This window comes from Martes martes (genome assembly GCF_963455335.1).
Source record: "Martes martes genome assembly, chromosome: 6".
NCBI classification, from domain to species: Eukaryota; Metazoa; Chordata; class Mammalia; order Carnivora; family Mustelidae; genus Martes; species Martes martes.
Genome location: NC_137893.1, coordinates 147,902,250 through 147,920,397, shown reverse-complemented (window position 1 = coordinate 147,920,397; position 18,148 = coordinate 147,902,250). Strand labels below are relative to the sequence as shown.

The window sequence follows — 18,148 nt, the reverse complement described above, 5'->3', positions numbered from 1 at the left end:
CTCTACAGGCAGGAACAAGACAAGGATGTTCACTCTCACCAGTTATTTGACATAGTACTGAAGATCGTAGCCTCACCAATCAGACAACAAAAAGAAATGAAAGCATCCAAATCAGGGAGGCAAAGTCAAATATTCACTATTTGCAGATGACATGATACTCTATGTAAAAAACATGAAAGAACCCACCAAAAAATTGCTAGACCTAATACATGAATTCAGCAAAGTTGCAGAATACAAAATTAATGTGCAGAAATCTTTTGCATTTCCATGCACCAAAAATGAAGCAGGGGAAAAGAAATCAAAGAACCACTCCCATTTGCAATGCTACCAAAAACAATAAGATACCTAGGAATAAACTTAACCAAAAAAGTAAAAGATCTCTACTTTAAAAACAATAGAAAACTTATGAAAGAAATTGAAGGTGACACAAAGAAATGTAAAAATATTCCATGCTCATGGATTGGAAGAACAAATATTGTTAAAATGTCTATTTTTAACTACATTAAACCAATCTACACATTTAATGCAATCCCAATAAAATAACACCAGCATTTTACACAGACCTAGAAAAAAAATCCTAAAATTTGTATGATACCACAAAAGACTCTGAATACCAAAAACAATCCTGAAAAAGCAGAGCAAAGCTGGAGGCATCATGACTGTGGACTACAAGCCATATTACAAATATGCGGTCATCAAGAAAGTATGGTACTGACACAAAAACAGACACACAGATCAATGGAACAGAATAGAGAACCCAAAAGTGGACCCTCAACTCTAGGGTCAACTAATCTTCCACAAAACAGGAAAAAATATCCAATGGAAAATCTTTCCAACAAATGGTGTTGGGAAAACTGGACAGCAACTTGTAGAAGAATGAAACTGGACCACTTTCTTACACCACACACAAAAATAAATTCAAAATGGATGAAAAACCTAAAGGTGCTACAGGAAACAAATCAAAGTCTTTGAGGAGAACACAGGCAGCACCTCTTTGACCCTTGGCCGTAGCAACTTCTTACTAGACATGTCTCGAGAGGCAAGGGAAACAAAAGCAAAAATAAACTATTGGGACTTCATCAAATTAAAAGGTTCTGCATAGCAAGGGAAATCATCAACAAAAATAAATGGCAGCCTATAAAATGGGAGAAGATATTTGCAAATATCTTCTCAGATAAAGGGCTACTATACAAAATCTATAAAGAACTTATCAAACTCAACACCCCCCCCAAAAAAAAACTTAGTCAAGAAATGGACAGAAGACATGAATAGATATTTCTCCAAAAAAGACATACAAATGGCCAACAGACACATGAAAAAATGCTCAACATCACTCAGCATCAGGGAACTATGAATCAAAACCGCAATGAGAGCTTCTCTGCCGTGCTCCGGGCCAAGGCGGCTGGTCTCACGGCCCAGTAGGGGAGACGTATAAGGAATTTACATAAGTCAGCTGTACAAAATGGAGCTGGAGGAGCCTTATTTGTGCACAGAGATACTCCTGCGAATAGCCCAGATACTCCATTTGATTTCATGCCAGAAAACTATAAGAGGATTGAAGCAATTGTAAAAAACTATCCAGAGGGACATAAAAGCAGCAGCTGTGCTCCCAGTCCTGGATTTAGCTCAAAGACAGAATGGATGGCTGCCCATCTCGGCTATGAACAAGGTTGCATTAGTTTTACAAGTACCTCCAATGACAGTATATGAAGTAGCAACTTTTTATACAACATATAATCGAAAGCCAGTTGGAAAGTATCACATTCGGGTCTGCACTACTACACCTTGCATGCTTCGAAACTCTGACAGCATACTGGAGGCCATTCAGAAAAAACTTGGAATAAAAGTTGGGGAGACTACACCTGATAAACTTTTCACTCTTATAGGGGTGGAATGTTTAGGGGCCTGTGTAAATGCACCAATGGTTCAAATAAATGACAACTACTCTGAGGATCTGACACCTAAGGATATCGAAGAAATTATTGATGAGCTCAAAGCCCGCAAAGTTCCAAAACCTGGGCCAAGGAGTGGACACTTCTCTTGTGAGCCAGCTGGAGGTCTTACCTCTTTGACTGAACCACCCAAAGGACCTGGCTTTGGCCCAGATGTCCATCAGCAGATGAATGGATAAACATTAACAGATGAATGGATAAACATTTGCAGATGAATGGATAAACATTTGCAAATCAATCAGTGTGATAGAACGAATCAATAAGAGAGGGCCACATGGTCCTCTCAACTGATGCAGCAAAAGCATTTAACAAAATCCAGCATCCGTTCCTGATTAAAACGCTTCAAAGTATAGAGATAGAGGGAACATTTCTTTTTTTTTTTTTTAAGATTATTTATTTATTTATTTGACACAGAGAGAGAGATCACAAGTAGGCAGAGAGGCAGGCAGAGAGAGAGGAGGAAGCAGGCTTCCCGCCAAGCAGAGAGCCCGATGCGGGGCTCAATCCCAGGACCCCGAGATCATGACCTGGGCCGAAGGCAGAGGCTTAACCCGCTGAGCCACCCAGGCACCCCTAGAGGGAACATTTCTGAACTTCATAAAATCTATCTATGAAAGACCCACAGCAAATATCATCCTCAATGGGAAAAAGCTCACAGCCTTCCTGTTGAGATCAGGAACATGACAAGGATGCCCACTCTCATCACTCTTGTTCAACATAGTACTAGAAATCCTAGCAACAGCGACCAGACAACAAAGAGAAATAAAAGGTATCCAAATTGGCAATGAAGAAGTCAAACTCTCTCTCTTCACAGATGACATGGTACTTTATACGGATAACCCAAAAGACACCACCCCCAAACTACTAGAACTCATACAGCAATTCAGTAATGTGGCAGGATACAAAGTCAATGTACAGAAATCAGTTGCTTTCTTACACACTAACAATGAAAACACAGAAAGGGAAATTACAAAATCGATTCCATTTACTATAGCACCAAGAACCATAAGACACCTGGGAATAAACCTAACCAAAGAGGTAAAGGATCTGTACTCAAGGAACTACAGAACACTCCTGAAAGAAATCGAAGAAGATACAAAAGATGGAAGACCATTCCATGCTCTTGGATCAGAAGAATAAACATTGTTAAAATGTCTATACTGCCTAGAGCAATCTATACTTTTAATGCCATTCCGATCAAAATTCCACCGGTATTTTTCAAAGAGCTAGAGCAAACAATCCTAAAATTTGTATGGAATCAGAAGAGACCCCCAATTGCTAAGGAAATGTTGAAAAACAAAAATAAAACTGGCGGCATCACGTTACCTGATTTCAAGCTTTACTACAAAGCTGTGATCACCAAGACAGCAAGGTACTGGCATAAAAACAGACACATAGACCAGTGGAACAGAGTAGAGAGCCCAGATATGGACCCTCAACTCTATGGTCAAATAATCTTCGACAAAACAGGAAAAAATATCCAGTGGAAAAAAGACAGTCTCTTCAATAAATGGTGCTGGGAAAACTGGACAGCTATATGTAGAAGAATGAAACTTGACCACTCTCTTACACCGTACACAAAGATAAACTCGAAATGGATAAAAGACCTCAACATTAGACAGGAATCCATCAGAATCCTAGAGGAGAACATAGGCAGTAACCTCTTCGATATCAGCCACAGCAACTTCTTTCAAGATATGTCTCCAAAGGCAAAGGAAACAAAAGCGAAAATGAACTTTTGGGACCTCATGAAGATCAAAAGCTTCTGCACAGCAAAGGAAACAATCAACAAAACAAAGAGGCAACCCACGGAATGGGAGAAGATATTTGCAAATGACAGTACAGACTAAAGGCTGATATCCAGGATCTATAAAGAACTTCTCAAACTCAACACACACAGATAATCATGTCAAAAATGGGCAGAAGACACAAACAGACACTTCTCCAATGAAGACATACGAATGGCTATCAGACACATGAAAACATGTTCATCATCACTAGCTATCAGGGAGATTCAAATCAAAACCACATTGAGATACCACCTTACACCAGCAAGAATGGCCAAAATTAGCAAGACAGGAAACAACGTGTGTTGGAGAGGATGTGAAGAAAGGAGAACCCTTTTACACTATTGGTGGGAATGCAAGTTGGTGCAGCCACTTTGGAGAACAGTGTGGAGATTCCTTAAGAAATTAAAAATAGAGCTTCCCTATGACCCTGCAGTTGCACTACTGGGTATTTACCGCAAAGATACAGATGTAGTGAAAAGAAGGGCCATCTGTACCCCAATGTTCATAGCACCAATGGCCACGGTCGCCAAACTGTGGAAAGAACCAAGATGCCCTTCAACAGATGAATGGATAAGGAAGCTGCGGTCCATATACACTATGGAGTATTATGCCTCCATCAGAAAGGACGAATACCCAACTTTTGTAGCAACATGGACGGGACTGGAAGAGATTATGCTGAGTGAAATAAGTCAAGCAGAGAGAGTCAAGTATCATATGGTTTCACCTATTTGTGGAGCATAACAAATAACATAGAGGACAAGGGTAGATGGAGAGGAGAAAGGAGTTGAGGGAAATTGGAAGGGGAGGTGAACCATGAGAGACTGTAGACTCTGAAAAACAACCTGAGGGTTCTGAAGGGGTGGGGGGTGGGAAGTTGGGGGAGCCTGGTGGTGGGTAATATGGAGGGCACGGATTGCATGGAGCACTGGGTGTGGTGCATAAACAATGAATTCTGTTACACTGAAAAGAAATTTAAAAAATTTTTTCAAATTAAAAAAAAAGATGTGGTAGGGGTGTGTGTGTGTGTGTGTGTGTGTGTGTGTGTGTGTAATGGAATACTATGCAGCCATCAAAAAGGTTGAAGTCTTGCTATTTTCAAGAATGTGGATGGAACTAGAGGGTATTATGCTAATCAAAATAAGTGAATCAGAGAAAAATAAATAATTTATACAAAACTAGCATATGATAAATTGATAGAACCCTCTGGAGGAAAATGCCTTCTGAAGTTTGCTTATCTCCTAACCAGCAATCCCTGTCCTAGGCATACACACAAAAGACCTTCCTGCATACAGGACCCGAGAGACATAAAAAAAAATCATTCCTCCCAATGCCTTTCATATAAGCCAAGAACTGTAACCAGAACGTGAAAAGACATAATAACTGTAATTTAGTCACAAATGGAATATCACACAGTAGTAGAAATAAATGAACCACACCTACACAAAATAGACTGGATAACCGCACTGACAAAATGTTGGGTGAAAAAAGGAAAGTCCCAAAAGCACATATAAGATGTGATACCTTTTGTGGAAGTTCAAACAAACTAATCTTTAAAATACATGCCACTTAGATATCAGACAGTGACATATGGATGCGCATGAGTTGATATACAAATCACATTCTAATTCAAGTGCGTGATGAACACAAAACTCAAGATCACCTGGGGGTCAGGTAGGAACAAGAGAGTGTAAAGGCACAGAGGTAGCTACAGGCTCGCAGTAAGATCCCAGCTCCCGAGCTGAGTGGTACACTACATGTGCTCATGTTACTATTTTTAACTCACTGAAAACGGAACAAGGATGATATGTCTTATGACTCACATGTTTATGATTATTTACATGTTTATGATTATTTAAAAAAAAAACATTTTCTTTCCTGCAAACACAACACCTAGATGATTGCCTACTATTCTCCAATTTAAAAGTTCAATTAAATGTGTTTATTTTTATAGACATGGTTTACATTATATGTTCAATCTTCAATAGTAAATTTCATACATAAATAAGTTCATCTCTGAAATTAATTTCCATGGAGGAAATCTAAAAGGAAAAATCAAGAAAAAAAAGAACAAGTGAAACCCGATGTCTTAAGGGAAGGTTTCCTAAAATAATTGCTTGGCTGAGCCTCTGACCATGGTCTAAGATTTGTTAATCACCTCTGTGGGGCACCAGTTCCCAGGTCTACAGCACATTAACATTTACATTCCTACATAAACACTTCCTGGAGTACACTCAGACCAGCAGAGGGCTCTCCTGGTTTAATTGGGCAGAGACCCACCTACAAATGTATCCAACAGGAGTGTACACAAAAGACTACAAATATCCCACCAAAAAAAAAAATTCAACAAACCAAATTCATCAAATTTTCCACCAGTCCCACACATAGTTTTTCTCCAACATCCACATTAAAGAATTCACTGAATCTTAGTTCAGCTGGTGCATTTCAATGCAAATGTGATTGTGGTATTGGTACAAGAGAGTGGGAGCTAATCAGTATTTCACGGACTCAGTAACTTGCCGAACAAGAATCCTTCTGATTACCCACGAAATGAAGGCTCACCATCATGGGAACATGGGTGTCAACGGACTACATGAGAAACCAACAGCTGTGAATTCTTCCCTCCTGAAAGGTAAATGTGATCTAGTTTTGTTTCTAGTTTTCCCTCCACACCATTCTATACTTCAAATTAGGTTTAAATACATTTGCTTCTATTCTCTTACATTTCACTGGAAAAAGGAACATTAGAAACTAAGGTCCGGGGGTGCCTGAATGGCTCAGGAAGCATGTGCCGAATCAGTTCAGGTCATGATCCTAGGGTCCTGGGATCCAGCCCTGCCTGGAACTTCCCTGCTCAGTGGAGAGCCTGTCCCCTCCCTCTCCATCTGCCTGAGTTGATACACAAATCAACTCCACCTGCTCATGCTTTCCTCATTCTTGCTCTCTCACTCACTCTCTCTCTCTAATAAATAAATAAAATCTTTTTAAAAAAAAGAAAGAAACTGAAGTCCATACCATGCTATGCTATTAGAAACTGAAGTCCAGGGGTGCGTAGGTGGCTCAGTGGATTAAGCCGCTGCCTTCGGCTCAGGTCATGATCTCAGGGTCCTGGGATCGAGCCCTGCATCTGCCTCAGCATCCCTGCTGAGCAGGGAGCCTGCTTCCCCCTCTCTCTCTGCCTGACTCTCTGACTACTTGTGATCTCTCTCTCTGTCAAGTAAATAAATAAAATCTTTAAAAAAAAAAAAAAAAGAAATAAAGAAAGAAAGAAACTGAAGTCCATACCATTAAAACTGAAAATCCGTTTCAGTTGAAATATCATGTGCCTCTTTTTTTTTTTTTTAAAGATTTTATTATTTATTTGTCAGAGAGAGTGAGCACAGGCAGACAGAGAGGCAGGCAGAGGCAGAGGGAGAAGCAGGCTCCCCGCTGAGCAAGGAGCCCGATGTGGGACTCGATCCCAGGACCCTGGGATCATGACCTGAGCCAAAGGCAGCCACTTAACCAACTGAGCCACCCAGGCGTCCCTATGTGCCTCTTTTTTAACATCCATTTCTTCAGCTTGCACTCTCTCCTTTTTTTTATAATTCTTTTTTAAAATATTTTATTTATTTATTTACTAGACAGAGATCACAAGCAGGCAGAAAGGCAGGCGGAGAGAGAGGAGGAAGCAGGCTTCCCGCTGAGCAGAGAGCCCGATGCGGGGCTCGATCCCAGGACCCTGGGATCATGACCCAAGCCAAAGGCAGAGGCTTTAACCCACTGAGCCACCCAGGCCCCCACTCTCCTTTTTAATATTAAGTTCACTTGTGTATTAAAATTACAAAAATAGCTAAAAGTTGAGACCCAAGCCTTAAACCAATATAGAAATGTTTACAACCATAAAGGAAAAGTCCTATGTTTTGATTCGCAACATTAAATTACATAATGTGTAATTTCAGGTTTGACACATTTAATCAGGATTCCTGGGACCTTATGTGACCCAAAGCTTACACTGAGCCAGTGATGCTTTGACCCTGCAAAACCTAGCTAACATGTGTTATAGAAACTGTACGTGCATTATGAATGCTCCTAGCCTTCTTCAGTTGTACAGCATACCTAGAGGACGTGCTCACTTCCCAACTCGCTAACTGAAGGCATTCAGTAAGCCACGGTAAGTCCAATCGATCACAACCAAAGAAGCCTGGTAATTAAACATCATACAGTGTTAGGAGCAGCTGACAGCCATCAAACATTTACTATGGAAACATAAACCTAAGAGACAGTAGTATCACCACTATGAAAAATGAAGAGAGCAGGGGTAGACAGAATAGTAATAATTTGTGGGTAGCTGAATACAATTTTTAATTTTGAGAATTAAATATAAACCAAGTTCTGTTCCTAGTGTTTTCACAAATACTAATCCACAACACCTCTCTTTGAGGAATATTATTGTCTTTACTGAACATACAGAGAAATCTGATGTGCAAACAGCTTCATAACTGCCCGAGGACACGTTACTGCCCAGTAGTGAGCCTGGGCTTTGACACCAAGCTCCAAGTCCAGAATCTGTGCACTTAAGCACTATGCCCAACTTAGCTGACATCTACCACATAAATACATTAAATTTCCATGTTGTATTGAGAAAAAATATATCCCTATCTCATACGACTTAGTAATAACAGCTCCTTTTCATGATTATAACATTTTCATGTTCTAACTAAACTGCTTGCAACAATCAAATACTGCAGGTAATTTAATTTACCTTACTTTACTATAACTGCAGCAAATAAATTTATTAGTCCTTGTCCCCAAACACACTATGAATACTAAGTACCCTAGGTCTGAAATTCATGGTCAGAAATTATATGCATAGGGCGCCTGGGTGGCTCAGTGGGTTAAGCAGCTGCCTTAGGCTCGGGTCATGATCTCAGGGTTCTGGGATCAAGTCCACATAGGGCTCTCTGCTCAGCGGGGAGTCAGCTTCCCCCTCTCTCTCTGCCTGCCTCTCTGCTACTTGTGATCTCTCCTGTCAAATAAATAAATAAATAATTTTTTTAAAAAAAGAAATTATATGCATAAAACACTTATAAACCAAAAAAAAAAAACTTAAAAGATTATGAATAATTCAATGATTAAACATTCCATCTATTTAATGATACGATATTCAGAAATAGTGAAATTTATGTTCTCCTAATCCCTTTTCTGTAATCTTTCAGAATTGAAATGAGGTTTTACCTATAGAGTTCCAGAGCAACCAGACGACTGACTCAGATAGTTGGTAAAGGCCATGCTGAGAAACAACTCACTGACTACTTACTGAGCTACATCTTGTTCGAGTTACCGATCTTGCTAACGGTCAGGTGAGCAGGAGCTGACACAGGTGGCTGCTGTGTGTGAGTGGTAGCCAGTGTTTCTGGAATCCGTTCTCTAAAACAAGTCAGTAGGCTGTTTATATGGTGTGATAGCAGTCATGAAAAGTATTCCAAGAAACACATGGCCTCTGTACATGGAAATGAAGGTTAAAAGGAAAGACAATATTTTCCTGGTGCCAAAAAAGATCACTATAATTGGGAACACCAAAATACACAGAAGAGCAGTGTCTGCAATGACAAATAGGAGGGGAGACAAGAGGAGGAGGCTGTGGTGATGGTGGTAGCAATGGCTACCACCTCTACAAGTGAATATGGAAAGTGATCCTGCTACCAAAGAGTGAAGCTTAGTCCAAGAAAATGGGTCATTTAACTTTTTATCTTAAACTCCATTCCTCTGGAGTTTAAGATAAACGTAAGGACAAGGGAAAAATTTGTCATGCATTCAAGAAGGAACAACATCTCAAAATATATCCCGCTCTTTAATTATAACATTTACTTCATGGATTTCTTAATTAATCAAAATACACAGAACCATAGGGGTCATGGTATATTAAACCCTTTCAATGATTTACAATTGCTTTTGGCACGGAACACAAGAAAGGTTAACAGAAGTGGTCCAAATGGGAGAGAGCAAAAACAACTGAATTGGGGATACTCATGGCAAGCTACATGGCAAGCTATTTCTGCCTAGGGCTGATGCTATTTTGATTACCACGATCTTGTCTCCTAGACTTTCCTAAGGAGCCATGGACACAAACAATGCAAGTTCCACAACAGATTTCATCCTGCTGGGCTTTTCTGATCGACCCCAATTAGAACCCATCATCTCAGGGGTGGTCTTCATCTTCTATATTGTGACTCTGGTAGGAAACACAACCATCATTCTCGTATCTTACCTAGACACCCAGCTCCATACGCCCATGTATTTCTTCTTATCCAATTTGTCTTTTTTGGATCTCTGCTATACGACTAGCATTATCCCCCAGATGCTGGTAAATCTATGGGGTCCGACAAGGTCTATTACGTATGGAGGGTGTGTGCTCCAATTCTTCTTTGCCCTTGACCTGGGATCCACTGAATGTCTTCTCTTGGCTGTGATGGCCTATGACCGCTATGCTGCTGTCTGTCAACCTCTTCACTACACGGTAATAATGCACCCTCAACTTTGCCAGAAGATGGTGCTCACCGCCTGGTTAGGCGGTCTTGGCAGTGCCTTAATTGTTTGCTCCTTGACTTTGAATTTGCCAAGATGTGGGCACCGGGAGGTGGATAATTTTTTGTGTGAGATGCCAGCATTGATCAAGATGGCTTGTGTCTACTCAAAAGTAATTGAGATCACTGTCTTTGCTCTTGGAGTGGTATTTCTTCTAGCACCTATATCACTAATTCTTATCTCATATGGAGTTATCACCCAAGCTGTCATGAGGATCAAGTCAGAGGCAAGATGGCGTAAGGTCCTTAATACATGTGGTTCCCACCTCACAGTAGTAACTCTGTTTTATGGAACAATCATTTACATGTATATGAGGCCACAGAATAGCACATCCCAAGATGAGGGGAAGTTCCTTACTCTCTTTTATGCAATCATCACACCCAGCCTTAACCCTCTGATCTATACTTTAAGAAACAAAGATGTAAAGAGCGCAGTAAAGAGAATATTACATGTAGAAAAATGGTCAGCCAAGTCGTGAGTTAGATGGAAGAGAGCTAGGAAATAATACTGACCTTTACCAACAGAAGATGAACTGATTCATTTATGCAAAGAGCTCTTAATGGGTGTTTACCACATACCAAGATTTGTTGTAGGTACTGACTTTGTAAATAAATAGGAGAGAGATAAAAATTACAAGGAGAAAGAGATACAGACACATAAAGAAGCTTCATACAGAGAGAGGAGAAAGATGGCCGAAGAGTAGGACACCCAAATATCATCAGGTCCCAGGAGTTCAGCTAGATAGTTATCAAACCATTCCAAACACCTACAAACTCGACAGGAGATAGAAGAGAAGAAGAGCAGCAATTCTAGGAACAGAAAAGTGACCACTTTATGGAAAGTAGGACATGCAGAAAAGTGAATATGAGGTAACCTACGGGAAGACAGACCACAGTGGGGAGGAGCAAGGGTGACGCAGTTCCGCCTCGGACAAAGACATTTGAGAATCACTACAACAGGCCTCTCCCCCAGAAGATCACCAAGAAATCCAGCCAAGACCAAGTTCACTGATCAACGAGAACTGCGGAATTCCAGAGATACAGGAGCGCAACACACAGAACTCATGGCTTTTTTCCCATGATCCTTTAGTCTTTCAAAGTTAAATTTTTTTATTTTATTTTCTCTTATTCTTTTTTAATTTTTCCTCTTTCATATTTTAACGATTTTAACTACTTTATCTTAGCAATACCTTTTTTAAAAATCTTTTTAAATTTTCATTGTTAAAGTCATATTTCATTGTATTTAATCTTATTTTTTGTATACATACAGGGTTTCTTTTCTTTAAAATTTTGGCATACAGTTTCTTCTAATAGATCAAAATATACCCTAAATCTAGTGCACAGCTCTGTTCTAGTCCAGCCTGATCACATTCTTCCCTCTTTTTTTAAATTCTTTTTTCAACCAACTTATCTTATCAATTCCTTTTTTAGAATCTTTTTAAGTTTTCATCTTTACAGTCATATTCCATTGCTTCATCACGTTTACCCTTATTTTTGTGTGTGTGTATATATACATATATAAGTTTTTCTTTCTTGAAAATTTTGGGAGGTAGTTTCTTCTAACAGACCAAAATACACCCAAAATCAAATGTGTGGTTCTGTTCTATTCACTAGTCTAATATATATATATATATATATATATATATATATATATATATATATGTTTTCTTTTTTCCCCCTTTCTTCTCCACTCAGTTTTGGGTCTCTTCTGATTTAGTTAGTGTATATTTTTCTGGGGTCATTGCTCTCCTTTTAGTATTTTGTTCTCTCATTCATCTATTCATATCTGGATAAAATGACAAAGCAGAAAATCTCACCTCAAAAAAAAAAAAAAGAACAAGAGGCAATACCAATGGCTAGGGACCTAATCAATATGGACATTAGTAATATGTCAGAACTAGAGTTCAGAATGATGATTATCAAGGTGCTAGCTGCACTCGAAAAAAGTATGGAAGATACTAGAGAATCCCTTTCAAGAGAAATAAAAGAACTAAAATCTAACCAAGTTGAAGTTTAAAAAGCTATTAATGAGGTGCAATAAAAAATGGAGGCTCTTACTGCTAGGATAAATGAGGCAGAAGAGAGAATTAGGGATATAGAAGACCAAATGAAGGAGAATACAGAAGCTGAGCAAAAGAGAGAAAAACAACTACTGGACCAAGGGGAGAGAATTCGAGAGATAAGTGATACCATAAGTATTAGAATAATTGGGATTCCAGAAGAAGAAAGAGAGAGTGGGGCAGAAGGTATATTGGAGCAAATTATAGCAGAGAATTTCCCTAATTTGGTGAAGGGAACAAGCATCAAAATCCAGGAGGCACAGAGAATCCCCCTCAAAATCAATAAAAATAGGTCCACAACCCATCATCTAATAGTAAAACTTACAAGTCTTAGTGACAAAGAGAAAATCCTGAAAGCAGCTTGGGACAAGAGGTCTGTGACATACAACAGAGAAATATTAGATTGGCAGCAGACCTACCCACAGAGACCTGGTAGGCCAGGAAGGACTGTCATGATATATTCTGAGCACTAAATGAGAAAAATACGCAGCCAAGAATACGATATCCAGCTAGGCTGTCATTGAAAATAGAAGAGATAAAAAGCTTCCAGGACAAACAAAAATTAAAGTAATTTGCAAACACCAAACCAGCCCTACAGGAAATATTGAAAGGGGTCCTCTAAGCAAAGAGAGAACCTAAAAGTAACAGACCAGAAAGGAACAGAGACAATATACAGTAACAGTCGTCTTCTAGGCAATACAATGGCACTACATCCATATCTTTCAATAGTTACCCTGAATGTAAGTGGGCTAAATGCCCCAATCAAAAGACACAGGGTATCAGATTAGATTAAAAAAAAAAAAAAAAACGAGACCCATCAATAGCTGTCTACAAGAAACTCATTTTGGACGCAAAAACACTTCAGATATAAAGTGAGGGCATGGAAAACAATTTGCCATGCTAATGGACATCAGAAGAAAGCTGGGGTGGTGATCCTTATATCAGAAAATTAGATTTTAAGCCAAAAACTATAATTAGAGATGAGAAAGGACACTATATCATACTTAAAGGGTCTGTCCAACAAGAAGATCTAATAATTTTATTTTTTTCAAAGATTTTATTTATTTATTGGACAGAGAGAGATTACAAGTAGGCAGAGAGGCAGGCAGAGAGGGGTGGGGGAAGCAGGCTCACTGCTAAGCAGAGAGCCCGATGCAGGACTCGATCCCAGGACCCTGAAATCATGACCAGAGCCAAAGGCAGAGAGGCTTAACCCACTGAGCCACCCAGGCGCCCATGATCTAATAATTTTAAATATCTATGCCCCTAACATGGGAGCAGCCAATTATATAAACCAATTAACAGCAAAATCAAAGAAACACATCAACAATAATACAATAATAGTAGGAGACTTTAACACCACCTGACTGAAACGGACAGATCATCTAACCAAAGATCAACAAGGAAATAAGGGCCTTAAATGACACACTGGACCAGATGGACATCACAGATCTATTCAGAACATTCCATCCCCAAGCAACAGAATACACATTCTTCTCTAGTGCACATGGAACATTCTCCAGAATAGATCACATCCTGGTACCAAAAGATTGGGATCATTTCCTGCGTATTTTCTGACCACAGTGCTCTGAAGCTAGAACTCAATCACAAGAGGAAAGTGGAAAAAACCCAAATTCATGGAGGCTAAAGAGCATCCTACTAAAGAATGAATGGGTCAACCAGAAAATTAAAGAAGAATTTTTAAAATTCATGGAAAGAAATGAAAATGAAAATACAACTGTTCAAAATCTTTGGGATGCAGCAAAGGTGGCTAAGAGGGAAGTATATAGCAATACAAACCTTTCTAAAGGAACAAGAAAGTTCTCAACTACACAACCTTAATAAGTAATAAAGATTGGAGCAGAAATCAATGACATAGAAACCAAAAGAACAGTAGAATAGATCAATGAAACTAGGAGCTGATTTTTTTTTTTTTAAGATTTTATTTATTTGACTCAGAGACAGAGAGCACAAGGAGGAGGAGCAGCAAGCAGAGGGAGGGGGAGAACCAGACAACCCACAGAGCAGGGAGCCTGATATGGGGTTCGATCCCAGGACCCTGAGATCATGACCTTAGCTGAAGGCAGAGGCTTAACCAACTGAGCCAGCCAGGCACCCCTAGGAGCTGGTTCTTTGAAAGGACTAAGACTCACTGTTTAATCCCGGCCAGCTCCGCTAGATCTGAGGGAGACTGCTGCAGAATCTCACTGCACACACTCCATCAGAAACAATCTTTTCCTTCAGCAGAAACAAAGCAGTCCAGTAAAATGTGCCTTTGCCTTTCTGGGACCAGAAAGCTGATTATCTGATTTAGTTCCCTCTTGCTACAACATGTTTATATATTTGTGGGAGTTTTTTGGGGGGTGGGGGTGAAATCGTATTGGGTATAAGGTGTGCAGAAAAGTGTGCAAATGGTTAAACGTCCAGCGGGATGAATTTTCATGAAGCAGAAGCACCCACGTGACTACACTCTGTGCACCTCGGTTGCCTACTCCTCTGTGCCCCCTTCAGGCAGTGTCTCCCTGCCTCCCACCTCTACCTGAGGTAGTAATTTTCCTGGCTTCTAACCCGATTGGCTACTTTTGCTTGTTTCTGATCTTATATGAAGGGAACAAAGCAGTATACGTGCTTTTGTGTTTGGCTTCTGTCACTAGTCACAGCTAATTGTGTATGTGTTGTGCCACGTGGTAATATCAAACTTTGTTATTTCACCGATGGACATTTGAGTTATTTCCAGTTTTGCTTATTACAAAGGGTGCTGCTGTGAGCGGTAGGAACCTGTCTCTTGGTGAAACCATGTATGCATTTCTGCTGTGCTCGTCACTAGGAGCTATTGGGCTGGAGAGGGTGGGAGTTTCCCGAAGCAGCTGTATGGTTTGCCGTCCCGGCAGCCATGTGAAAATACACCGTTGCTCGGCAAGCCTGCCAACACTCGGAGCGCCCTGTTCCTTATAGACACCGCAGTAGGCGTGCAGTGAGGGCTCCTGAGGTCTTCACTGGCACGTCCCTGTTCACTAATGAAGCTGAGCCTCTGGAAACATTCTCTGGCTATTTAGACTACTTTGTGATGTGCCTCTTCTTTTGCCACACTTCTACTCAGTTGTCTGCCTTCCGGTGACTGATTTGTAGGAGTTATTTATAAGTTTTGGATACTCAGAATATTTTAAATCCATCTGTCATTTAGTCTCTTGCTGACCAGAAGGGTAGGACCAGGCTTTGAGGTGGCTTTATTTTACTCTTTAGGTAATCATGCCCCGTTCCCTTCCCTACAAGGAGCACTGCAGTTTCCCAGACATGCTCTGACCTCCCCGCTGGAGTGAGGTCAGAGGGCTCATGTTTCTGATCCGGGAGCAGCAGACTTGAGAAAGCCCCAGAAGCTTCTGTGCAGGTGAGTCCTAAAGACTCAGAGTTTCTGCTGTCGTCTTTCTTTATCTTAGCAACTTCAGGACATTTCGTAGAGTACTCCCAACTATGAATCTTACACTTAAAACCTTCCAGAAAAAATATACAGAAAAACTGCACACTGGAGTTACAACCTATCCTTCAAAAAGCACATGGATCCCTTATATTTGGATCCATTCTGTTTTTATCGCCGTAGATACAGGTGTGTAATCCCCTCTTATCACGCTCTTAACCCACAACCTTCGTCTTCCCCCCGGCTTGGCCAGTTACTGGGGTATAATGGGATTTTCAAACCAGTCTTCCTTGATGTCCTCTTGGCTTTGTTTTCAAAAGGCATACCGATCTACTGGAGAGTACTTCCCTGAGTGATGTGGGAGGACCACGTGAAACTGAGTCAGTGGAGTGTTCATCACAAATACTGATTCCTGAGTAGCACTTGGACCTCCCAGTTAACACCGGGCGCAGGACTGAATCTGCACTCTCGGTGGCACCCCAGTTCACATGCCCACTGATGTTTAAGCAGCACGGTACTAGACTGTGTGCTTCCTGACGTGGGGGACTGGTCACCCCCAGAACACAGTGGAATGGACTTCATGATACATAAACATTTGTTATGTGAGCTCCGAAAAAGCCCAGGGTATACTATTCCCTTATTTCAGTTGGCACGGCTGTATCGCATCTACTGATGGCTTCCTCACTGGGCGATATATTTTATATCATACAGATACTGAAGGTAAACTCTATTCTGGATTTTGATGAAGACATTATTCATAGAGTAAGTGGAATCTAGGCTAGAAAAGACTTTACATTCATGTTAGGGAGACAGAACAAATATATTCTCACCTGATTCAATGAGAATTAACAAAATAGCATATATAAAAATTCAGATATTAGTGCAGAGTGAACAGTAATTTATTTGGGGGGGAAATAATTTTTTAATTTAAATTCAATTAATTAACATATATTATTGGTTTCAGAGGTAGAGGTCTGTGATTCATCAGCCTTTTACAACACCCAGTGCTCATTACATCATGCGCCCTCCTTAATGTCCATCACCCAGTTACATCACACCCACCACCTCCCCTCCTGCAACCCTTAGTTTGTATCCTGTAAGAGTCTCTTATGGTTTTCTCCCTCTCAAGTTTCAACTTGCTTTATTTTTTTCTCAGTTTCCCTATGATCCTCTGTTTTGTTTCTTTTTTTTTTTATCTTCCCCATTTTTTTTAAGATTTTGTTTATTTATTTGACAGAGAGAGATCACAGTAGACAGAGAGGCAGACAGAGGCGGGGGGGGGGGGGGGAAGCAGGCTCCCGGCTAAGCAGAGAGCCCGATGCGGGGCTCGATCACACGACCCTGAGATCATGACCTGAGCTGAAGGCAGCGGCTTAACCCACTGAGCCACCCAGGCGCCCCTCCTCTGTTTTGTTTCTTAAATTCCACATATGAGTGAGATCATATGATAATTGTTTTTCTCTGATTGAGTTATTTCACATAGCATAATACCTTTAGTTCCATCCATGACGTTACAAATGGAAAATTTTCATTTCTGATGGCTGTGTGATATTCCACTCTGTGTGTGTGTGTGTGTGTGTGTGTGTGCATGCGTGTGCGTGCGCACGTCTTCTTTATCCATTCACCTATCAATGGACATCTGGGCTTCTTCCACAGTTTGGCTATTGTGGACATTTCTGCTATGAACATTAGGATGCATGTTCCCCTTCTTTTCACTACATCTGTGTCTTTGGGGTAAATACCAAGTAGTGCAATTCCTGGGTCGTAGGGTAGCTCTATTTTTAACATCTCGAAGAACCTCCATGCTATTTTTCAGATTGGCTACACGAGCTTGCATTCCCAACAACAGTATAGGAGGGCTCCCCTTTCTCTGCTTCCTTGCTAAAATCTGTTGTTCACTGACTTATTAATTGTAGCCATTCTGAGTGGTGTTAAGATGGGGGAATCTCACTGTGGTTTTGATTGGTATTTCCCTGATGCCAAGGGATGTGGAGCATTTTCTCATGTGTCTGTTGCCATCTGGATGTCTTCTTTGGAGAAGTGTCTGTTCGTGTCTTCTGCCCATTTCTTGATGGATTATTTGCTTTTTGGGTGTTGAGTTTGAGAAGTTTTTTATAGATCTTGGATACCAGCCCTTTATCTGTAATGACATTTGCAAATATCTTCTCCCATTCATAGGCTGTTTTTTAGTTGTGTTACCTCCTTCACTGTGCAGAAACTTTTTATCTTGATCAAGTCCCAGTAATTCATTTTTGCCTTTGCTTCCCTTGCCTCCAGAGACATATGTGTCTAGTAAGAACTTGCTATGGCCAAGGTTAAAGAGGTTGCTGCCTATGTTCTCCTCTAGGATTTCGATGGTTTCCTTCTC

At 40.4% G+C, this 18,148-nt stretch overlaps 2 protein-coding genes across 2 annotated transcripts; both read left to right on the top strand.

Annotated features, from left to right (window-relative positions):
* Positions 1–1,517: 1,517 nt before the first annotated feature.
* On the top strand, positions 1,518–2,131 carry LOC308344457 (NADH dehydrogenase [ubiquinone] flavoprotein 2, mitochondrial-like; the record flags this gene model as incomplete). Its single annotated transcript, XM_080805998.1, has 1 exon — positions 1,518–2,131. The coding sequence occupies exon 1, from the start codon at positions 1,661–1,663 to the stop codon at positions 2,129–2,131; it is 471 nt and encodes a 156-aa protein (XP_080662124.1). The 5' UTR covers positions 1,518–1,660.
* Positions 2,132–9,839: 7,708 nt separating this feature from the next.
* On the top strand, positions 9,840–10,784 carry LOC308344805 (olfactory receptor 2W1-like; the record flags this gene model as incomplete). The annotated part of the gene is made up of 1 exon (XM_080806609.1): positions 9,840–10,784. The coding sequence occupies one exon, from the start codon at positions 9,840–9,842 to the stop codon at positions 10,782–10,784; it is 945 nt and encodes a 314-aa protein (XP_080662735.1).
* Between the last annotated feature and the right edge of the window lie 7,364 nt (positions 10,785–18,148).